Here is a 20545-nt window from a genome sequence, read left to right as displayed (position 1 = left end):
TCACCTGTGGACCCCAAAAGAAGCTGATGAAGCAGAGATGTGCTTCATCAGCTTCTTCTCTCTGGCTATAGCAGCCAGATGACTGACAGGTGAATGCGGAAGTGATGTAACACACATCACTTCTGCATTCACAGCCCGGACGGAGACGCGAACGGCGGACGCGAACGAGCACATATAGGCGATCGGCGGGCTATGGACCCGCTGATCGCCTATATGTGAAACACCCGGTAACGGGTGTGTTTAATGGGCGGGTCTTTTCTGCCCGTGCATGCCCGCTAGGGGGCGCGCGCGAGCAGAAAAAAATTGCCGTCTGGAGACAGCAACCCGCAGATGCTGCAGTGCCGTCAGTCCGTTTTTTTACTACGGGCGGACGGCAAGAGGTTAACAAATCCATCGATGTACATGAAAACAAATAAACCTCAAACGTGCGGGCAACAAAGAATGCAAAGACAATAGCATGTCAGCAAATAACAGGCATCAAATATAATAATTTTTATTTTTTTTATTTTGTTATTATTATCATCATTATATTGGTATTATTATTGTACTTATTAATATTATTATTATGAGTTGTACTATTTTTTTTATTTTTTGGAGTTTGGTACCATGATAAATCTTGTGATGATTATTATACATTGAAAATAAAGAACTTGAAATATTTTGTAAATTAAATTTTTATTCTACATGTATTATTATTATTGATGTTACCTGTTGGACCTTTTTGCTATTAGTGGTGTAAGGAAATAATTAGCTTAGTAGGTTTAGTTGATTTATTATTGGTATATAATCGCAAACAATTTTATAAAGCACTTTACACATTGGCATCAGTCCCCGCCCTCAAGGAGCTTTCACTCTAGTTCAGGGGTAGCAAACCTCAGGCACCCTCCAACTGTGGTGGAACTACAAATCCCATGAGGCATTGCAAGATTCTCACATCCACAGACATGACTCCCGAAGAGATATGTATCATTGGATTTGTGGTTTCACCACAGCTGGAGGGCCGGAGGTTTGCTACCCATGCTCCAGTTGATCTCTCTCATCCATCCCCCTGTATTCCAGGTCGGTCAGAGGATTACGTCACATATAAAATAAGACGGCGATCCAATCCCTTCACTGAAGATGGACCAGAACAGGAGTCACCTAACCGACAGGATATTACAGCTCACCCTGGAGATCATCTACCTGCTGACCGGGGAGGTGAGGAGGATTCTGGGAGGTCACATGACATCACTCTTATCTCTATTCATAAAACACAGACCTGACCGGAGAGGTGAGGAGGATTCTGGGAGGTCACATGACATCACTCATCTCTATTCATAAAACACAGACCTGACCGGAGAGGTGAGGAGGATTCTGGGAGGTCACATGACATCACTCTTTTTCATAAAACACAGACCTGACCGGAGAGGTGAGGAGGATTCTGGGAGGTCACATGACTTTACTTTTCTGTATTAATAAAACACAGACCTGACCGGAAAGTAAAGTAAAAAAATGTATTCATAGGACATTTCATTCTTTTTAAATTCAGGTTTATATACCTCTGACAAAGTCTGATGATCATGTGACACCCAGCAGCCATCCCCATATGTCAAGAGAGTTGAGGAGCCAAAGCCCCATCATGGACCCCCCACCTCCCTCTCTGACCCCTGAGAGAAAAAAGAAGATCCTAGAAGTCACCCAGAAGATCATGGAGCTGCTGACGGGAGAGGTGAGCGGTGCCGGGAATTCTGGGACATGATCCAGGAACAGACAAGGGATGTGTCTGGATGGTGACTGTATCATTGTGTGTGTCAGGTTCCTATAAGGTGTCAGGATGTCTCTGTCTATTTCTCCATGGAGGAGTGGGAGTATCTAGAAGGACACCGGGATCTCTACAAGGACGTCATGATGGAGAACCGGCCGCCCCTCACATTACCGGGTAAGAGGAGAGAGCAGTACGGAGGGTCCACCTAGATCCCCCATCATCTGATACACACATAGAAACAATGTATTCAGTCAGTGTGTGTGTTTCCTACAGATGGATCCAGTAAGAGGAACCCACCAGAGAGATGTCCTTCTCCTTCTGAAAATCTCAGATACTATAAACATTACTCAGAGGTAAAGGTTTTATAGACCAAAAGCAACAAACCAGAAACTTGTCTTACTTGAAACCAGAAACAAAGGTTTAAAAAAATGTATTACATTGATTTAATTCAGAATGAAGAGCTGAATATTGTCATAGTCAATATTGACCCAGAGACCCAAAAACAGCAAGTAGATGTGAAGATCAAGGAGGAGGAACGTTCTCCAGAGATCAGCACAGGTGAGGAAATAGCACCAAATCCAGAAGAGAGTCCCAGATTCTCCTTGTCCAGTAACTACAGCAATCTCTTCTTCTCCCCCCTCCTCTGTCAATGGGGGGACGGAATGTGTCTAGTGGGGAGAGTCCTCAAACATGTTTGTATTCACATATGGAGCTATGTATTCTCTAATTCCCCAACCGTACATGGCAGTAGGTGAGATGCAATGGGTAAACTCTTCAAGAGTGTCTGGAGACTGATGACCCTTCTGGCTCTGTTCCTTCTGTAGTTTCAGTTGCACGTCTCACTTCCTCAAGCCTTTTTTCGGTGGGTTGGGAGACCTCAGAGGTCTTCAGTATTACTCGGGAGAGTTCCATGCTTATCTATGTCGTGGTATTGGAGCCACAAATGCTTCAAATCTCCTTTTTTGTAATCTTTTATTGACAAATTTCACTTATCTTTTTCTACAGTTACGGACCACAACCAGAACTCAATTATCAGCTCACACAAGACGGACCTTTCTGTTGATGGCTCGGCTGACCACCTTGTGTTCTCCAAAGTTGACCATCATGCTGAAACCAGTCCGGGCGAACAGAAAGGTAGGAGCCCGTGTCTGAGATGAAGGCTACTCCTTTAAAAAAGATCTCTGGGAAAAAAATCAAAAACCTCCACATTGCAAGGATTAGGGCAGCGGGGGCGAGCCTATGGCAAGCGTGCCACAGAGAGCACACAGAGGCCCCTCTGGTGGCACGCGAGCTTAGACAGGGGTGTCAAATGTGTATATTGCTCAACGCCCGGCACAGGTAGTTCCGGCTGCCTAGGGGGTAATTGTTTGCTATATTTGGCCCTGCTTCGGGCAAGCGGGGCTAAATGTACAGCAATGAAGCCGTCGATAATTTAATACAAGTGATCCCGGTGATGCCATGGCGATAACTTGTATGCAGCCTGCAGGTCCCACCCCATGGTCCACTCCCGGCCGGCCGCCTCTCTTCCCACCAGCTGCCTTTCTCTCCCTGCTGTCTGCCTCCCTCCGCGCCATGGTTTTCGGGATCCCCTGCTCTTATGGGGGACCCTGAACCACGACAAAGTAGTTCAAGATGGAGAGCCTGGAGAATGTCTGTTCTCCGCTCTGCTCCGAGTGAACACTGAGACAGGAAGGCTGTACTCGCAGCCTTCCTGTCTCATCTGTCACAGCAGAGCCAGCAGAGTGCTGCACTCAAACTCCGGTAATGGAAGTGATAGCAATAAAGTTAAGTGAAAAGTTAAAAAAATAAAAATTAAAACAAAAGATAAAAAGTAATTAAATAAAAATTAAAAAAAAACAAGTAAAAATTATAAGAAATACTAATTACAATAAAGAAAAATTGTGATAAAAAAAGTTAAAAAAATTAGAAAGTCAATAAAAATGATAAAAGAATAAAGTAAAAGATAATATGTTAAATAAAAACATGAAAGAAAAAGTAAAAAACATTAAAAAAGAATAAAATGTTTAAATATGTGTGTTTCCCTATTTTGCCTGCAGCAGTGATGCTGAACATCTTTAAACCCCAGTGCTCAAATTAAAACACAATATCAAACTTATTTTCAGTGTTGGCCCTTGATTTTGTGTTGCCGTTTGGGCACTCGGGCTCAAACATTTTCGCCATCACAGGTCTCGGGGGGCTCAAATGAAGCAGTTTTACTCCCCTGACTCTCAGTCCTCCATCAGTCGGCACGCACCCCTCTCCTCCTCTACTGCAGCTATGGAATCTCCCGCAGTGTCCTCATGTCTAATGCAGGTCAATGGACAGGGGTCCTTAGACCGCTGGAGCCCAGGGGAGTAGAGGCTGTGGGGTCTGGTCTAGTAGCCCAGATGGAGTCGGCGGGACCGAGAATCGGGTAAGTAAATCTGCTTCGAGTCCCCTAGACGAAACAGACACTTAACCCCTTGGAGTGTGGGGATAGCTGCCCTGCAAGGGTGTGTGTTGGATTTTTCCTGGCGGCCTTCTTTAAAGTCAAGTCGTACCTCATTGTGTGCCAGCTGCCACCACTTTGTGATCTGAAGGTGCCCGCTAGAGTGAATCTACGCCTTTCTTTCTGTCTCTTATTGGTAATTTTTCTTTATGACTATTTTTGTTTTCCATTGAAGGTTTCGAACATAAGAATTCTTCAAGGAGCACTCATTTCCCAGGGCACCATAATGATAATGGAGTGTTCCACAGCACCTCCGATACAATGGATTTCAATGTGAACAGGTCTGCTGACCATCTAGAATTCATCAAGCCCTTCCACTGCGCCCTAGACAAACCCAAAGGCAGGTTCCCGTGTCCGGAATGCGGTAAACGTTTCAACTCGAACTCATATCTCGTCATACATCAGATGATCCACACGGGGCAGAAGCCCTTCACTTGTCCAGACTGCCAGAAGTGCTTCCGCCAAAAGTCAGAGCTGACCGTCCACAAGCGAATCCACACGGGCGAGAAGCCGTTTTCTTGCGTCGCTTGTGGCAAGTTCTTCCGCCAGAAGTCCTACCTCATCGTCCATCAGCGCATCCATACGGGAGAGAAACCCTACTCATGCCCCGACTGTGGCAAGTGTTTTATAAGCAGCACCTACCTGGCCTCCCACCAGAGGAACCACAGAAGAGAGAAGGCCTTCGTCTGTCCGCAGTGTGGCAAAAGCTTTCGCCATCGGGCTGGACTAGTGTCGCATCAGATCACTCACACGGGGCAAAAGTCCTTCGGGTGCCCCCAGTGTGAAAAGACTTTCCGGCAGAGGTCTGGCCTGGTGGCCCACCAGAAAACGCACTTGGGTTTGAAACCGTTTTCCTGCTCCCAGTGCGAGAAGTCCTTCTACAGTCACGCCAAGATGAAAGAGCACTACAAGATTCACACGGGACACAAGCCCTACGAGTGCTTGGACTGCGCCAAATGTTTTAGCCAGCGGTCGCAACTCGTCTCCCATCAAAAGATTCACAGTCACGAGAAGCCTTACGCGTGCCCGGAATGCGAGAAGTGCTTCAAGAGGTCCACTCACCTCATCAAGCACCAGAGGGTCCATAGGAAGGAAGCTTTGGCGGCGACTTAACATGGGGCACCTCTGAAAGTAGATCAACTCATTTTGTTTAAATTTAGGCTTCTCAACATTAGTGATGGGACGAACACGCCCGTGTTCGGTTCGTATTCAAACACCCAAGTGGCCTGAAAAGTTTGAATATGAACTCGAACCTAATGCAAGTCAATGGGGGGTCGAACTTTCGAAAATGAGTGTCCCCTTTAAGAGTGCTTATATGCAAGTTATTGGCCATAAAAGATGTATGGGGGTCCGGGTACTGCTCTGGGGGACATGAATCAATGAAAAGAAAAACCTTTTTAAAGGAGCAGTGATTTTAACATCACTTAAAGCAGTGGTTCTCAACCTGTGGGTCGGGACCCCCTCGGGGGTCGAATGACGATTTGCCAGGGGTCGCCTAGTGGCTCTCGGCCGCCGGGAGAGAGACACCTTCTCTGGGAAAGGTCGGCACCTTTCTCTGCTCTGTTTTTTTTTTTTAAATCGGGGGCCGCCGTAAGTCAGAAAAAAAAAACCCCACCATAGGAATGCATGGCTAGATTCCTATTGGCTATTTAACTTTGAAAATATGTGCAGTATGTATGTATTGAAGCAAACAAATATGAAAAACACACCTCTAGCTATGCATTCCATTTTCCCGGTCCGCAGGTGCAGAGATCGGGAAATGTCTCAGTGCCTGTGATTGGCACTGCGTGCTGTCAGCTTCCTGGCGGGCTTTGGCCTTGCGGGGAATCCGGGCCTGCCTATAGCAGTGGTTCTCAACATGTGGGTCGCTGTGCAAGGTGAGAGTCCTCCTCAGCTCTCTCCTAGCGCAGCAGTATCAGTTCTCCTGCCACGCCTCCAGATGTCGCTGCAGCAGCTGCGTCATACCTAAATTTTACCTTTGGGGGTCACCACAACTTGGCAAATGTTACCAAGGGGTCCTGGCCCTAGAAAGGTTGAGAACCACTGACTTAAAGGGTAAGAATAGAATGAAGAATTCCTTCAAATATCGTGCCTGGGTGGTCCCCTTAACCGGCCTGTAAAGTGGCGGATCTGTACGATGTCTAGAACCTGCTGCAGCAAAACTGACATTTCTAAAAAAAAAAAAATGGCATTTTTTTTTCTTACTACTAAAGTGTGCAGTTCCACCTCCCAAACAATACCAGACCCTCGGCACTGGGAGGGTGCCGATGGGGACAAGGGCCTCGGCCCCGCAACCCTGACCCAGTGGTTGTGGGGGTCTGCAGGCAAGGGGGCTTATTTGCATCGGGGTACCCCTTTAATTAAGGGGGCAGCCAGATGCCGCCCCCCTCCCTTGTGAATGAGTAAGAGGTACTTGTACCCCTACCCATTCACTAAAGGGTTAAATCAAATAGTTATTAAAAAGTCCAGGCTTTTGCTAAAATCCTTTAACCGCTTGAAGACCAGGTGTTTAGACCCCCTTCCTGGCCAGGCCATTTTTCAGTGTTCAGCGCTGCGATACTTTGACTGACGTTTATTCCCGTCATGCAACGCTTTACTGAAATGAATTTGATACCATTTTTTAGGGACAGATAGAGCTTTCTTATGCGGGTTTTATTTTTTACTATATTCAGGGGAAATTACTGAAAATTTAGAAAAAAAAAAAGTTTGTTATAAAACAATATTACCAAATTTTGGTAATATATAAAAGACGGGGTCACGTCGGGTAAATAGACACCAAACATGTCAAGCTTAAAAATTGCGCACACCCGCAAAAAACTAGCATACCCAAAATTGGCCATAGGGGACGCTTTAAAAGCTTTTACAGCTCATCAGTTTAGTGTTATCAGTGATTGATGTGTCGGACATGTTTTTGACAAGTCTTTTATTTTTAAAAAAATAAAATGGATCCACCGAAGTAATCCAGGGTCAATCACAGCGTCCAGCGCTGTCCATGACGAAATGAAAACTAGATAGAAATAACAAAAAAACGCCGGCCGCCGTCTCGTCCGCATAATGGCATTTTGACAGATGCCGGCAGAACAAACAATTGGGCGGAGCTAGCGGTGACAGCTAGCTCCGCCCAATTGTGTAGTTTGCCGGCATCTGATAGGCGAGACATGATTGGGCAGAGTGATCATGACTTTGCCCAATCATGGCTCCAAATGAGTACTGAGCCCTGATTGGACAAAGTCTTGCACCTGACCTGTGGTCTTTAACCAATTAGAGCTTCAGGGGGCTCTTTGCAGTATGAGACGTGCGGTCGAACAGACCGCGAACATCCCATAAAGTTCGGCGATAGCTCGAACGGCCGATGTTCGAATCGGCGGACCATCTCTACTCAACATCAGCCAGAAACCAGCTATCAGTGAAACCGGCTATCAGTCCAGTCCACAGTTCGTGGTTCTACTTTCTTTGACCAAGCTTTGGCAACTTGATTGTTTACAGGGTCTGTTTTGTGGAACCAAGATTTGAGGACCTTCTTCTGAATCTTCATGACCTACTGGGCTGCTCAATTAGCGTTTCTCAGCCATTTTTCGGTCACGGCCCCCCACTCTAAAATGACACATGGCCCCGCCAAAATCCGTACCAGACCCTTATCCCAAACAGAGGTCTGGTATGGATTTTAAGGCAAGATCCCACACCAAAACAGAAAAAAATGGGGTTCCACCTTCACATCAGAGTCCTCCCCCTATCACACTAGGAGCTCGATTTCACATCAAAGTCCTCCCTATCACACTAGGAGCCCCCTTTCACATCAAAGCCTCCTCCTTTCATATCAAAATCCCCCTTCACATGAGAGCCCTCCTTTCATACCAAGGTTCCCCCTTCACATTAAGAGCCCCCTGCGCATGGAAAGGCATTATGCTGTGTGAAAAGTTCAAGGCACTCCTAAAGGAAGCCAGGAGGCACCCTGGTTGAGAACAGCTGAGCTAGAGTCATCCCAACAAGGTGGGGGGGGGGGCACAGAATCCATGTTGTGAAGAGAAAGCTTGTGTTGACTTCTCCAGAAAATGTCTTTGGGTGATGAGCTTGAATTTTTATTCGACCATCTTGAAAAGCCCAAGAACATTTCTGAAGAATTCCACAGAAGCCGTTGCATTATCGGGCTTGAGTAAATGGATACTCCGTCTAAACTACAGGCAGTTTTGAGGATTCTAAATCTTGGCAATGGTGTTTTTGAGGGTCAGCTTGAAGCCCAGCATCCGGTTTTAGACTTTGGACTCCAATTTTGGTACCCACTATGATTACGTTCTTCTAAAAAACCTAGATTCAAAATAGACCACCTATTTTTTTTTAAAATCTCCATGGCAACCAAAACAGGAAACCACTTATTTGCTATTGTCTGAACTTTAACTGATGATATGAATTGCACATCTGGACGTTCCCTTCTACACATGGTTTCTAAAACTATTGTGTTGAATAAAACAAGGTGCATCTCTAAGAATTGAATCCTTGTATTCTTTTAGGTCTGTCTATGTGACCATCTGCTTATATTTTGCCTTCCTTGGTTCCTTCCCTTCTTCTCCCTCATTAACGTGCTAATGAGGCTTTTAATAAAAGCCTTCCGATTTCATTACATGCAAAATGTTAGAGCCAGTATCATCACAATACCGTGATGGATGAAATTCAGTCTGGAGGAGTCATTGTTGCTAGGCAGGCTCTATTTGGATGCAACTACCCTAGGTAACTCCCACATGTGATGCTGAGCCTCCATGACTGTGGTTTCTCTGACCCGTGCCTCTCTCTCGATCTCCAGATCTGTGTCGTTTTCTAATAAAGCTCACACACGCCAGTTCAGAGTATACACATTTTTATTGAATAAATGTATATTTAAGATTGACCAAATGCACTTCCATCTGTAAAATGAGCCCGGGTCCAGTATTGCTGTACAGTAATTTTATATACAACCGGGCACAATCCAGAACACCTCTCCTGCCGCCTGGAGTCTCTACAGAGCCCGCTATCTGCTCTGTACACCTCTGAGCGGACAGTAAGTTCTTATTGATCTGCATATTATGGAGCAATCGCACTTCTGATATGTAATGGGCAGCAACATGGCTCCAATACTGATGCCTTGGTAAAGTCAGAAGGTGCACCCTTCTTCAACTTGATTTCCGAGTTCCTTAAAATCGATCCAACACATTAGGTAGGCTGATAACGGTGTTGCCGTTAGGGGCAGCAGTCTTGTCACATGATTCTGCACAGGTTCCCTCTTTATGGACTACAGAGGGTCGAGCTTGGAACCTAGGAACACTTGGACAGTGTTTTCCCAAGTCTATTCTAGGATGTTGAGAAAATGAGGCAGTCCGTATTAGACCAGCGTGCCCAAAAGCATTTTTCCTCACACGATTATAGGAACTTTAGCATAAATTTTTTTTTCTAATTATTTGAAATATCCGTTAAATTTCCGATCCACACAAAACCCTCCTTCTCTGGCTCTTCAGACTTCTCAAAGAACCAAATAGTAGGAAGCCAGGTCCCAAGGGTGATGGCGTCCCTATTGCTTCAAACTGCTGGGTACGTGTGTGCAGAGTTGAAGTTTGGCCCTCTTGTGTGGCTGCCTCTCACCTCAACCTACATGAGCTAGGCCAGGCTGAAGACTAATGCTTCCTACAATGAGGCCTCTCATCTCACTATACAAGAGCTAGGCCAGGCTGAAGATGAAGGCTTCCCACAATGAGGCCTCTCACCTCACCGTACAAGAGCTAGGCCAGGCTAAAGATGAAGGCTTCCCACAATGAGGCCTCTCACCATACACGAGCTAGGCCAGGCTAAAGACGAAGGCTTCCCACAATGAGGTCTCTCACCTCACCATACAAGAGCTAGGCCAGGCTGAAGACAAAGGCTTGCCACAATGCATTTAAGTTGCTCTCCACTCTTCCATTGTACTGAACTACCTCTCCCACTGCACATACGTAGCTTGGAGTTCTCTCCTTCCCATAAGCCCGGCTAAGTGCCTCCAGCACACATAGCCTGAAGATCTCTCCTTCCCCTAAGCCCAGCTAAGTGCCTCCAGCACACATAGCCTGAAGATCTCTCCTTCCCCTAAGCCCAGCTAAGTGCCTCCAGCACACATAGCCTGAAGATCTCTCCTTCCCCTAAGCCCAGCTAAGTGCCTCCAGCACACATAGCCTGAAGATCTCTCCTTCCCATAAGCCCAGCTTAGTACCTCCAGTACACATAGCCTGGAGATCTCTCCTTCCCAAAGGCCCAGCTAAGTCACTTCAGCACACGTAGCCAGTAGGGATGAGGCTGGGCTTGATGGAAACCCAATTTGTCTGAGTTCACCCAAGCCTGCTCAAAACTCTGACTGCCACCCCCTTCTCCTGACCCAATAAGTTGCAGGGAGGGGCATTCCCCACCCCACAGCAATACGTCACAAAGGGGTGGAGAATTCCAGCTGCTGGCGCTGATTGGGTCAGGAGGAGGTAAGGCAGTCAGAGATTCAAGCAAGCTTTGGTGAATTTAAGTAAACTGGGTTCGCACCAAGCCCAGCCTCATTATTAGTAGCCAGCAGTCAGAAGCACAGGGATTTTGTAGATGTGAAAGGGGGTATGGTATCTCAGCAAAGGGCACCTAGTCTTTCTGAAATGATATCAGCAGTCCTGTTACAGGTCTACTCAAATACATTTTGCTCAGTTCCTTAGACAGGATGTAGTGTTTCTATTCCCAACAAAAGCCCAATAGACAGTCCAAACCATTTATCAAGTGTGGAATGTGACCCCCCCCCCGCCCACTTTGTATAAGCAGTTATTTTAGAGGGGTCCTTCACATGGTTCTAGAAGGTGCATATGTACCCACCATGGTGGCACTGCCTCACCCTCAAGGTTCTTTGCAAGGAGGAGACCACAGTAAGAATTTTTGGATCGTGGGGCTATCTCATCAAAGTCCTGCATCACAAATATGATAAGAACAGGATGACTGTGTATGAAGCCCATCTCCAAAGCAGCAGGGTTCTTCAGGAGGCTGATGAGGAACTGAAGGGTCGGTCCACCAACAGGTTATATCTTAGTCTTCTGAAGATATCTCCAGGACCTTGGCACTTGGGCTCCCAACTTCCAAAGGATATCACAGGTCTCACATATTGGCCTTAATAAATTATTGACCGGTGATTTAACTGAAGCCTTGACATCCACCAGACATCTTTTTCAAACTGATCAAGTAATCCTAATGGGCAACCTACACACGTGGGTTCCTGGCTCTGCCTGCCTACCCACAAGGTCCCACTTTCTTCAGATGTGAGGTTGGTGGTCAATGAACCCTTCAGAAGCCTTCTTTGAAGCTTAGCCTGAAGAAGGGTTTGGCCCCCCAGAGTTCATCAGACCACATTACGTCAGCCAGCCGTAGGCTTTTCCTGACAAGGCACAGAACTGCAAAGCTACTGCCTTCACGACCCATGGGGGAGAGGAAAGGCAATTGCAATTTAAGTCTTTTTAAAAATTTACAGGCCCAGGTGACTGGAGAACATGTTTCGTCTTCTCGTGGATCCTCTTCCGGTGTTTGTCTAGGCTGCCCTTCCGGGTGAAGAATTTCCCACACTCCATGCAGAGAAACGGCTTCTGCTCGGTATGGATGATTTTGTGCTTGGCCAGGTTCGACTGGTTGGCGAAGCCTTTGCCGCATTCGCTGCAGGTGTAGGGCTTCTCGCCAGTGTGGATGATGCGGTGGGAGATGAGGTTAGACTGGTTTGCAAAGGACTTCCCGCATTCGGAGCACATGAAGGGCTTCTCACCCGTGTGGAGTATGAGGTGGGCGTTGAGGCCGGAGCGGCTGGAGAAAAACTTGCCGCACTGGTTGCAGGAAAAGGGCTTCTCGCCCGTGTGGATCCGCAGGTGCTTCACCAGCGCCGGGTTGTTGCTGAAACACTTGCCGCATGCCGGGCAGACCACCGGCTTGACCCCAGAGTGGATCTTCTCGTGGGTCTTCAGGTTGAACTTGCTTGAAAACAGCTTCCCGCACTCCGTGCAGACATGGGGCTTCACCCCAGTGTGCACCCTCTGGTGGGTCTCCAAGCTGGGCTTGTAGGCGAACCGTTTGCCGCATTCGGCACAGGTGAACGGCTTCAACCCCGAGTGGGAGCGCTGGTGCTTGGTGAGGTAGGAGAAATGGGTAAAGCTCTTGCCGCACTCGGTGCAGATGAAATGTTTCTCCCCTCCTGCCGGCGAGTTCTCCCCAGCGATGGCCTGGTCGTACTCCTCCGAGGGTTTCCCGAGACTGACGTCACCATCGAACGGGTGGCAATGGTCGAGTCCCTGGTCATAATCAACTTCATAACCTAGAGAGAGATATAGGGAGAGATCACATAATGTCGTCATTTTCAACCCCTCCTGTGCTTACAATGGGCTCACCCAATTAGCCAATCAGTGCGCTCACCTTCGTCAAAGTCCAGAGCAGACTCCTCCTCCTTAATCTCCTGCTCATGTGTCAAGTACAAGCCCTCTTCCTGTAATATCACGCCGTTTGCCCTGTCTGCCGGAGACTCCGCCTACACAAATAGTAAAGCATTAATGTTCAACTACATACAACGCTCTATGGCCCCCAGATAGACGGTCAGGAAGGTCCCACAGATTACCTGTAAGTCTTGTTGGCAGTAATCTGCATCGGAATTGTCCAAGCAAACGGGGCGGGGTAGCCGCTCCGACGCATTTCTGTTTCTGGGTCTGTCTGCAGGAAATAAAATTTTTGGACATGTGATGTGACTACGGTCAGCGTAAAGAACAGACGTTTGCTATATGGGAGAAATCTCTAGCAGTCTCCTGTAGCATGGAGCAGTCCCACCCAGTCTCCCGTAACATGGCAGCAATGGCCTATGTGTCCCGGAAGCGGCCTCCACAATTCTGTTACCTTTGTGTTCTTCTGCCGCGTCTTCCTCCCGAACTTCTAAATTTATTTCACTCTGATTGTAAAGACAAAGAAAGTGTAAACAACAATAACTCCTTATATTATATACAGCAAGACTAACAACTCCATCCACTGGCCTACATCCCCGGCCAATCCCTCCACTGGCCTCCATCCCCGGCCAATCCCTCCACTGGCCTCCATCCCCGGCCAATCCCTCCACTGGCCTCCATCCCCGGCCAATCCCTCCACTGGCCTCCATCCCCGGCCAATCCCTCCACTGGCCTCCATCCCCGGCCAATCCCTCCACTGGCCTCCATCCCCGGCCAATCCCTCCACTGGCCTCCATCCCCGGCCAATCCCTCCACTGGCCTCCATCCCCGGCCAATCCCTCCACTGGCCTCCATCCCCGGCCAATCCCTCCACTGGCCTCCATCCCCGGCCAATCCCTCCACTGGCCTCCATCCCCGGCCAATCCCTCCACTGGCCTCCATCCCCGGCCAATCCCTCCACTGGCCTCCATCCCCGGCCAATCCCTCCACTGGCCTCCATCCCCGGCCAATCCCTCCACTGGCCTCCATCCCCGGCCAATCCCTCCACTGGCCTCCATCCCCGGCCAATCCCTCCACTGGCCTCCATCCCCGGCCAATCCCTCCACTGGCCTCCATCCCCGGCCAATCCCTCCACTGGCCTCCATCCCCGGCCAATCCCTCCACTGGCCTCCATCCCCGGCCAATCCCTCCACTGGCCTCCATCCCCGGCCAATCCCTCCACTGGCCTCCATCCCCGGCCAATCCCTCCACTGGCCTCCATCCCCGGCCAATCCCTCCACTGGCCTCCATCCCCGGCCAATCCCTCCACTGGCCTCCATCCCCGGCCAATCCCTCCACTGGCCTCCATCCCCGGCCAATCCCTCCACTGGCCTCCATCCCCGGCCAATCCCTCCACTGGCCTCCATCCCCGGCCAATCCCTCCACTGGCCTCCATCCCCTGCCCCTCTCCACCCATCCCTCCATCCCCTGCCCCTCTCTACCAATCCCTCCACTGGCCTCCCTCCCTCCGCCCCTCTCTACTAATCCCTCCACTGGCTTCCATCCCCTGCCCCTCTCTGCCAATCCCTCCACTGGCTTCCATCCTCTGCCACTCTCTGCCAATCCCTCAACTGGCTTCCATCCCCCGCCCCTCTCTGCCAATCCGTCCACTGGCTTCCATCCTCCACCACTCTCTACCTAGCATTTAATCAACACCTCGGCTTACCAGCTGCAGTTTGACAGTGGGGCTTGTACTAGGAGCCGCTGTCAATCAACTCTGCAGGGCTGCACGAGGGTGTGGCAGCTGGAGTCACAGGCACGCCCTGCGCCGACATGGCGGAGTGCAACTCCAATGGGGAAGCACTGATACAGAAGCAGACCACACTGGCACGGATCTGCTTCAGTGTTTGCCGTGGTCAGGTTGCAACAGGACAGAAGGGGGACTGGCAGGATCACCAGTTATAACACAGGACACTAAGCTACATTGAGAAACAATACATCTATGAAATATTGAATTTAGGGTTACCCTCCCAACACCTCCCTATGTCTTACCTTAATTCGTATCCTCTGCCACTTCCTTCCGTCCCGCTTCAGTGAGAAGATTGGAAGGGGGCGCCGCTCCACCGTGTTCCTCTTGATGGATCTGTCTGTAGGAAAGACACCAAGCTGAATCCTTTCTGTACTCAGTGGTCGTTGCTCACCTTTGCCGATTTCCAAAGCAGAGCGTGTAAGAATCCTCTGAATTCCGTCCTTGGCCAGGGAAGGTCGGAGCTCGGAGAGTACACAGCAATGCAGAGGTGCTGGAGGAGGAGAGCCGGAGACTAATAGAGGCTGATGGCTCCTGACTCCCACCACTAGACACATTCCGTTCCCCCATTACTGTCTACTGACGGGGGAGGGGAGAAGAGATTGTTGTAGTGACTGAACAAGGAGAATCTGGGACTCTTCTCTGGCTTTAGTGTTTATTCCTCACCTGTGCTGATCTCTTGAGAACGTTCCTCCTCCTCCTCCTCACACGGCTCCTCACCCCTCACATTCGGATCTTCTTCAACGTCTATCTGACTTTCCCTCTGGATAACACAGATAGATCCGTAACAGGCAGTGCCAGTCTGCAATCAATTCCGCATCAGCTACATCTGCCAGTTATGTTTGTTACCTGGTGAGGGTCCTGAAGATCCTCCGCTTTGGAATCCCAGGAATACAGAGGACGGGGACATCTCTCCGATGGGTCTCTGTTACTGGAGACATCTGTAGGGAACTTGGTAACTGAGCTTAACAGGTTCAATCAATTCAAGCAAGTTTACAAGTACAGACTATCCACTTTTTCACGGCTCCTGCAGTCTCCCCAGAGCCCAATGGCCCTCCCTGAGCGAGCTCGACGGCCCTCCCTGAGCGAGCTCGACGGCCCTGCCTGAGAGAGCTCGACGGCCCTCCCTGAGAGAGCTCGACGGCCCTGCCTGAGAGAGCTCGACGGCCCTGCCTGAGAGAGCTCGACGGCCCTCCCTGAGAGAGCTCGACGGCCCTGCCTGAGAGAGCTCCACGGCCCTGACTGAGAGAGCTCAACGGCCCTGCCTGAGAGAGCTCAACGGCCCTGCCTGAGAGAGCTCCATTGCCCTGCCCGAGAGCCCAATGGCTTTGCCCGAGAGCCCAATGGCCCTTCCTGAAAGCCCAATGGCCCTGCCCGGGAGCCCAATGGCCCTGCCCGAGAGCCCAATGGCCCTGCCAGAGAGCCCAATGGCCCTGCCAGAGAGCCCAATGGTCTTGCCCGAGAGTCCAATGGTCCTGCCTTGGAGATTGCCTGCCATCTCCAAAGGGCAGCGTATAATATTCAGTGAAAACATTACTGAGGCTGCTGGAACATGCAACAGGAGATGGTCAGAGAGCGCAGACATGCTGCAGGAGATGGTCAGAGAGCGCAGACATGCTGCAGGTAGCTCCACGGCCCTGACTGAGAGAGCTCAACGGCCCTGCCTGAGAGAGCTCAACGGCCCTGCCTGAGAGAGCTCCATTGCCCTGCCCGAGAGCCCAATGGCTTTGCCCGAGAGCCCAATGGCCCTTCCTGAAAGCCCAATGGCCCTGCCCGGGAGCCCAATGGCCCTGCCCGAGAGCCCAATGGCCCTGCCAGAGAGCCCAATGGCCCTGCCAGAGAGCCCAATGGTCTTGCCCGAGAGTCCAATGGTCCTGCCTTGGAGATTGCCTGCCATCTCCAAAGGGCAGCGTATAATATTCAGTGAAAACATTACTGAGGCTGCTGGAACATGCAACAGGAGATGGTCAGAGAGCGCAGACATGCTGCAGGAGATGGTCAGAGAGCGCAGACATGCTGCAGGAGATGGTCAGAGAGCGCAGACATGCCGCAGGAGATGGTCAGAGAGCGCAGACGTGCCGCAGGAGATGGTCAGAGAGGGTAGACGTGCCGCAGGAGACGGTCAGAGAGGGTAGACGTGCCGCAGGAGACGGTCAGAGAGTGCAGACATGATGCCACAGGAGACGGTCAGAGAGTGCAGACATGATGCCACAGGAGACGGTCAGAGAGTGCAGACATGCTATAGGAAGGGAGAAAGGGAAATAAGAAAACACAAACTACCGTCGCAGGGGTCCTGAGGGCCACACAAACAGTGCCAAAGGGACACATGTCCAACCTCCAGGACAGTTCCTGACCTAAGGCTGCCCAAAACCTCTTCCAACTCAGAACACACGTGAGAAAGTGATTTATGGCAGCCGTTCAGCAAGCGCGCTGACTGTGCTGTCTGATATACACGAAGCCTCTTGAAGGCCCATCTTTACAGGTAGCACATCGAAAACTTCCTTTTGGGGCAATTTAACTCGAAATACACGGTCAACATACCCAACGACACAAGGGGATCCTCCATGGTCGCCTAGGGGACGGCTGGACGCGAACCGCCCGGTGTGACCACTGCACACTGGGAAAGAGAAAGAAAGTTAAAGGAATTGTCCACACATAAATATTATGTTCATCTTGCTGCTATAGTCTCATATTTGTGTTATGTTTCCCTATTATTGGGGTCTGGGGAAGCATAGCGCACCTCTGGGGGCGCACTTTACCTATGGCAGCCTCTCAGGTGTGTAATGACCCCCAGCACTGGCCTGCCTACCCAGCATTCTTTGGGGCTGCATAGGACCAGTGACCCCCCCCAATCTACACACAGAGCTCTCACCCTCCTCTACTCTCCACTCTCCACAACCAAGTCAGCCAAGCGGCTGCATTGTGACGTCACTACCCTTCTCCTCCGCCCCGCTGCATCTCGGGAGTCGTAGTCCCGCCGGCCGGTCGACGGCTCTGCACTTCCCGCCTCTCGCCGCCAGAGGTGGTGACGTCACGGGCGCGCTCAAGGCACTCGCTGATGGAGAAAGGCGGGAACTGGTAGTGCGCGTTCCCGAGCCCAGTCAGCTGCTGCAGGCTGAGGGGATTCCTGTCAGGGTGAAGCTGAGCTGGCTGTACATTTTATTATTCAGTATGAATATCGTATGATTATTATTATAATATAACATTATTGTAGCTGTTACCATCACTGTATATATTATTAATATATTATGATACAAGATTTATATAGCGCCAACAGTTTGTGCAGCGCAGTACAAAATAAAGGGGACTACAGTTACCAGGGCCCCGGGGAGCCTACAAATCCAAGTTCTTATATCTTTTTTATTATATATTGACTATTATTATTTTTTATTACAGCTTTTTGCATCTTTGTTGTCCATTGACTGTTATTGCGGCTCCCATCAGTGGCGTCACAAGGGGGGTGCGGCCCGCACCCGGGTGACACCATTGGAGGGTTGACACCAAAATGACTGAACAGTAATTTTGGTGTCACCTCCATCTGAAAAGTCGGGCGCTTGGTCATGGACCGAGTGCCCGACAGGAGGGGACCCGGCGGCATACCTTATCCTGCCGGGTGACTGTCCCCTCATCTCTGCCGACGTCCATCACCAATATGGCCGCCGTCAGGTATCAAGAAGATCGCCGCGTATACGCGATGACGTCATCGCGCGGGGTGCCACTCGGTAACCGCTCCGGGTGTCACCCTGCCTTGGGACGCCCCTGGCTGCCAGTATTATATATTATTATAATGTGACTTTTATTACTCATACTGTGGCTTTTCTTTTTACTAATAGTCTCTCATGACAGGTTTCATTTCATACCAGCGAGCCACCGCTCATACACGACAGCTGTCTGAAGCGGTGGTACAGATCGGCAAAGATCCCGGCTCTTTCCAGCAGCTCTTGCTGAGACTGTGATCCCTGACTTGGGTCAGGGATCGCCAGCAGCAGGCGGGAGCTTATCTCCTGCCAATGCCACTGGCTGGTACAATTAGTGGTATGAAGATGCGAAGGGTTCATGTCAAGGATTGTGTTAGGTGCTGCGGAGCTCCACCATTGACCCACCATATGTACCCGCTTTCTTGAACTGATACAGTGATGTCACTGCAGCTGCTTGTCATCCTTCCCGTGGTTGGGGGCGGGTATTCTTTTAGGACTGAGCGGACCGGTGAGCAGCTGGCTGGGCTCTCGGCAAATGGGCAGAATGACAAAGGTGAAACTGAGCACAGCATTGGAGAGGGAATTTTTTGTTTTTCTTTTAGTACCGGAGGCAGGGGGAAAAAAAATTAGATGAAGTCCTACTTCAATCATAAGTAACATGGAGTAACACTGCCCACCCGTGTCTGTGAAGGTTTTCATTCATCCAGGTCATGGTATATCTGTAAAAAATAAGTCAAGGCAACTGGACTTGCTGTATTTTTCTTGAATACGTTTCACTGGTCATCCAACCAGCTTTCTCAATTCAGAATGTGCCGACTCTTCGACCAAATACTCTTTTAGGCCACCCAGATGCCCCGTAATGACTGATGTCCCACAGACGATTTTACCTCCATTGTTTTTGGACGATTACCACCTACGGAGAACACGGAAAGGATACAGCCAGTTCCAATTCAGTCGATCAGGATTGCACACCGGCGCAGTCAGTACCTTCCAACCACTTACCTCTTTCAGGAGCAGATGGAATGAGAAGTGCTGGATTCAGTCTGAAAATCAGAACGGCCATTTTGTCAGACGATCAGACTGTTGCGTGAATGGAGCCGCACAACCCCGCCATACTCATGTTGAATTCTTTGAGGACCTGTACTGCTGTGTGCACGTGCCCGGCTGTTTTGGCGGAGTGCTACCCATCTGCACAGCCCAGAGCAAACATGGCACAGGTCCTTCATCCGGAAACATGCAGGCTGTTCTTTTATTTTTTTTTAAATACTAGCTACCGATCCAGTGGCTTCCTAGGACAACCATGCGGATCAGGAGTTCCCACACTGGCAGCAACATGGAAAATGGCAAGCCCAAAGACAGCCTGACAACTTGCATTTTTTCAGTCGGATTCCAGCACAGCAGCCTCCATCTTTCTCTCATTACTTGCCTACTTTCAGCACCTGTCTACCTTTGTGCAATGTGGTCACACTCTAGCATGAAGCAGCTTCCCAAAATAGCATTGGTTTTGAATCTGTTACGTTGGTGGAGCTTACACAAATGTTTGCACACAGATCTTCAGCTGCCCCCTGGAACCTTCCCTACTGAGGTCACCGTGAGCTGATCTGAACACAAGGAGCAACTACAAGTGACTCTGTCGATTATCTTGTTCCTCACACACAGAGGTTCCACCCGTGAGTCCAGATGACCCTGTGGACCTGTTTCCAAAAAAAAATGTTTGTGAACTTGAAGAACAGAAGGCCAATGAAAGGGAACCTGTCAGAATGGCGGCTGGAGGCCAGAGCTCAATTTAGAAAGAGTTGGCCAATGTCTAGCGTGACCCTGGTAAAACAGAACTAAACCCACAAATTGCACAATAGTAGTCATCGCTAAGCCCTTATGCATGTCCCCCGCCACTGGTGATCCAGGTGACAGAGCTCAGGTGAACTCACAACTTCAACCAGGAAACCACTCACTGATGTCAGAACTAGGTAAAGTTTTATTGGCCCCGCACGTTTCACTGCAGCTCAACTCCAACGAGGAAACAGGAAGCCACTCACCAATGATGTCAGAACTTGGAAAAGTTTTATTGGATCCGCACGTCTCACTGCAGCTCCCTCTGGTCCCAGGTGGGGCTTCAGTACCTGTCTGACATCATGTGTGTGCAACTTCCTGTTTGCTTGTCCACTGATTTAATGACGTGCCTCTGGTGAGAACTGTCACATCGGTCAGTGTACTTATGTCAGCTCTCAACCGAATATTTTAGGCCCTTAATGGCTGGTGTTGTAGCCAATCACATGTGCCGCATCATGACAACTGCAGAACAAAATAGAGGCCAAGATGGCGCCTTCCTCAGCAGTAGAAGATAGGAGGGTTTAATTCCTTTTTTAGGGATGTCACAAGGGAAAAGGTTAAGGGGGG

At 49.7% G+C, this 20545-nt stretch overlaps 2 protein-coding genes across 2 annotated transcripts in view; one reads left to right on the top strand and one right to left on the bottom strand.

Moving 5' to 3' along the window:
- The window catches only part of LOC108788099 (zinc finger protein 62 homolog), a 949422-nt gene that overhangs the window by 545222 nt on the left and 383655 nt on the right, over positions 1 to 20545 (top strand). The window lies entirely within an intron of this gene.
- The window catches only part of LOC108788075, a 150109-nt gene that overhangs the window by 60060 nt on the left and 69504 nt on the right, over positions 1 to 20545 (bottom strand). The window contains exons 11-18 of the mRNA XM_018557807.1: positions 18311 to 18470; positions 17386 to 17600; positions 15300 to 15414; positions 14696 to 14914; positions 13119 to 13170; positions 12847 to 12938; positions 12648 to 12759; positions 11829 to 12549 (exon numbers count right to left, since the gene is read on the bottom strand). Coding sequence (XP_018413309.1) covers positions 11829 to 12549; positions 12648 to 12759; positions 12847 to 12938; positions 13119 to 13170; positions 14696 to 14914; positions 15300 to 15414; positions 17386 to 17600; positions 18311 to 18470 — 1686 coding nt within the window. The remainder of the gene's footprint in view (positions 1 to 11828; positions 12550 to 12647; positions 12760 to 12846; positions 12939 to 13118; positions 13171 to 14695; positions 14915 to 15299; positions 15415 to 17385; positions 17601 to 18310; positions 18471 to 20545) is intronic.

The sequence above is a fragment of the Nanorana parkeri genome, unplaced genomic scaffold (genome assembly GCF_000935625.1).
Source record: "Nanorana parkeri isolate BGI_ZX_2015 unplaced genomic scaffold, ASM93562v1 scaffold305, whole genome shotgun sequence".
In the NCBI taxonomy this organism is placed as follows: Eukaryota; Metazoa; Chordata; class Amphibia; order Anura; family Dicroglossidae; genus Nanorana; species Nanorana parkeri.
This window is presented reverse-complemented; position numbering and strand designations above follow the sequence as displayed.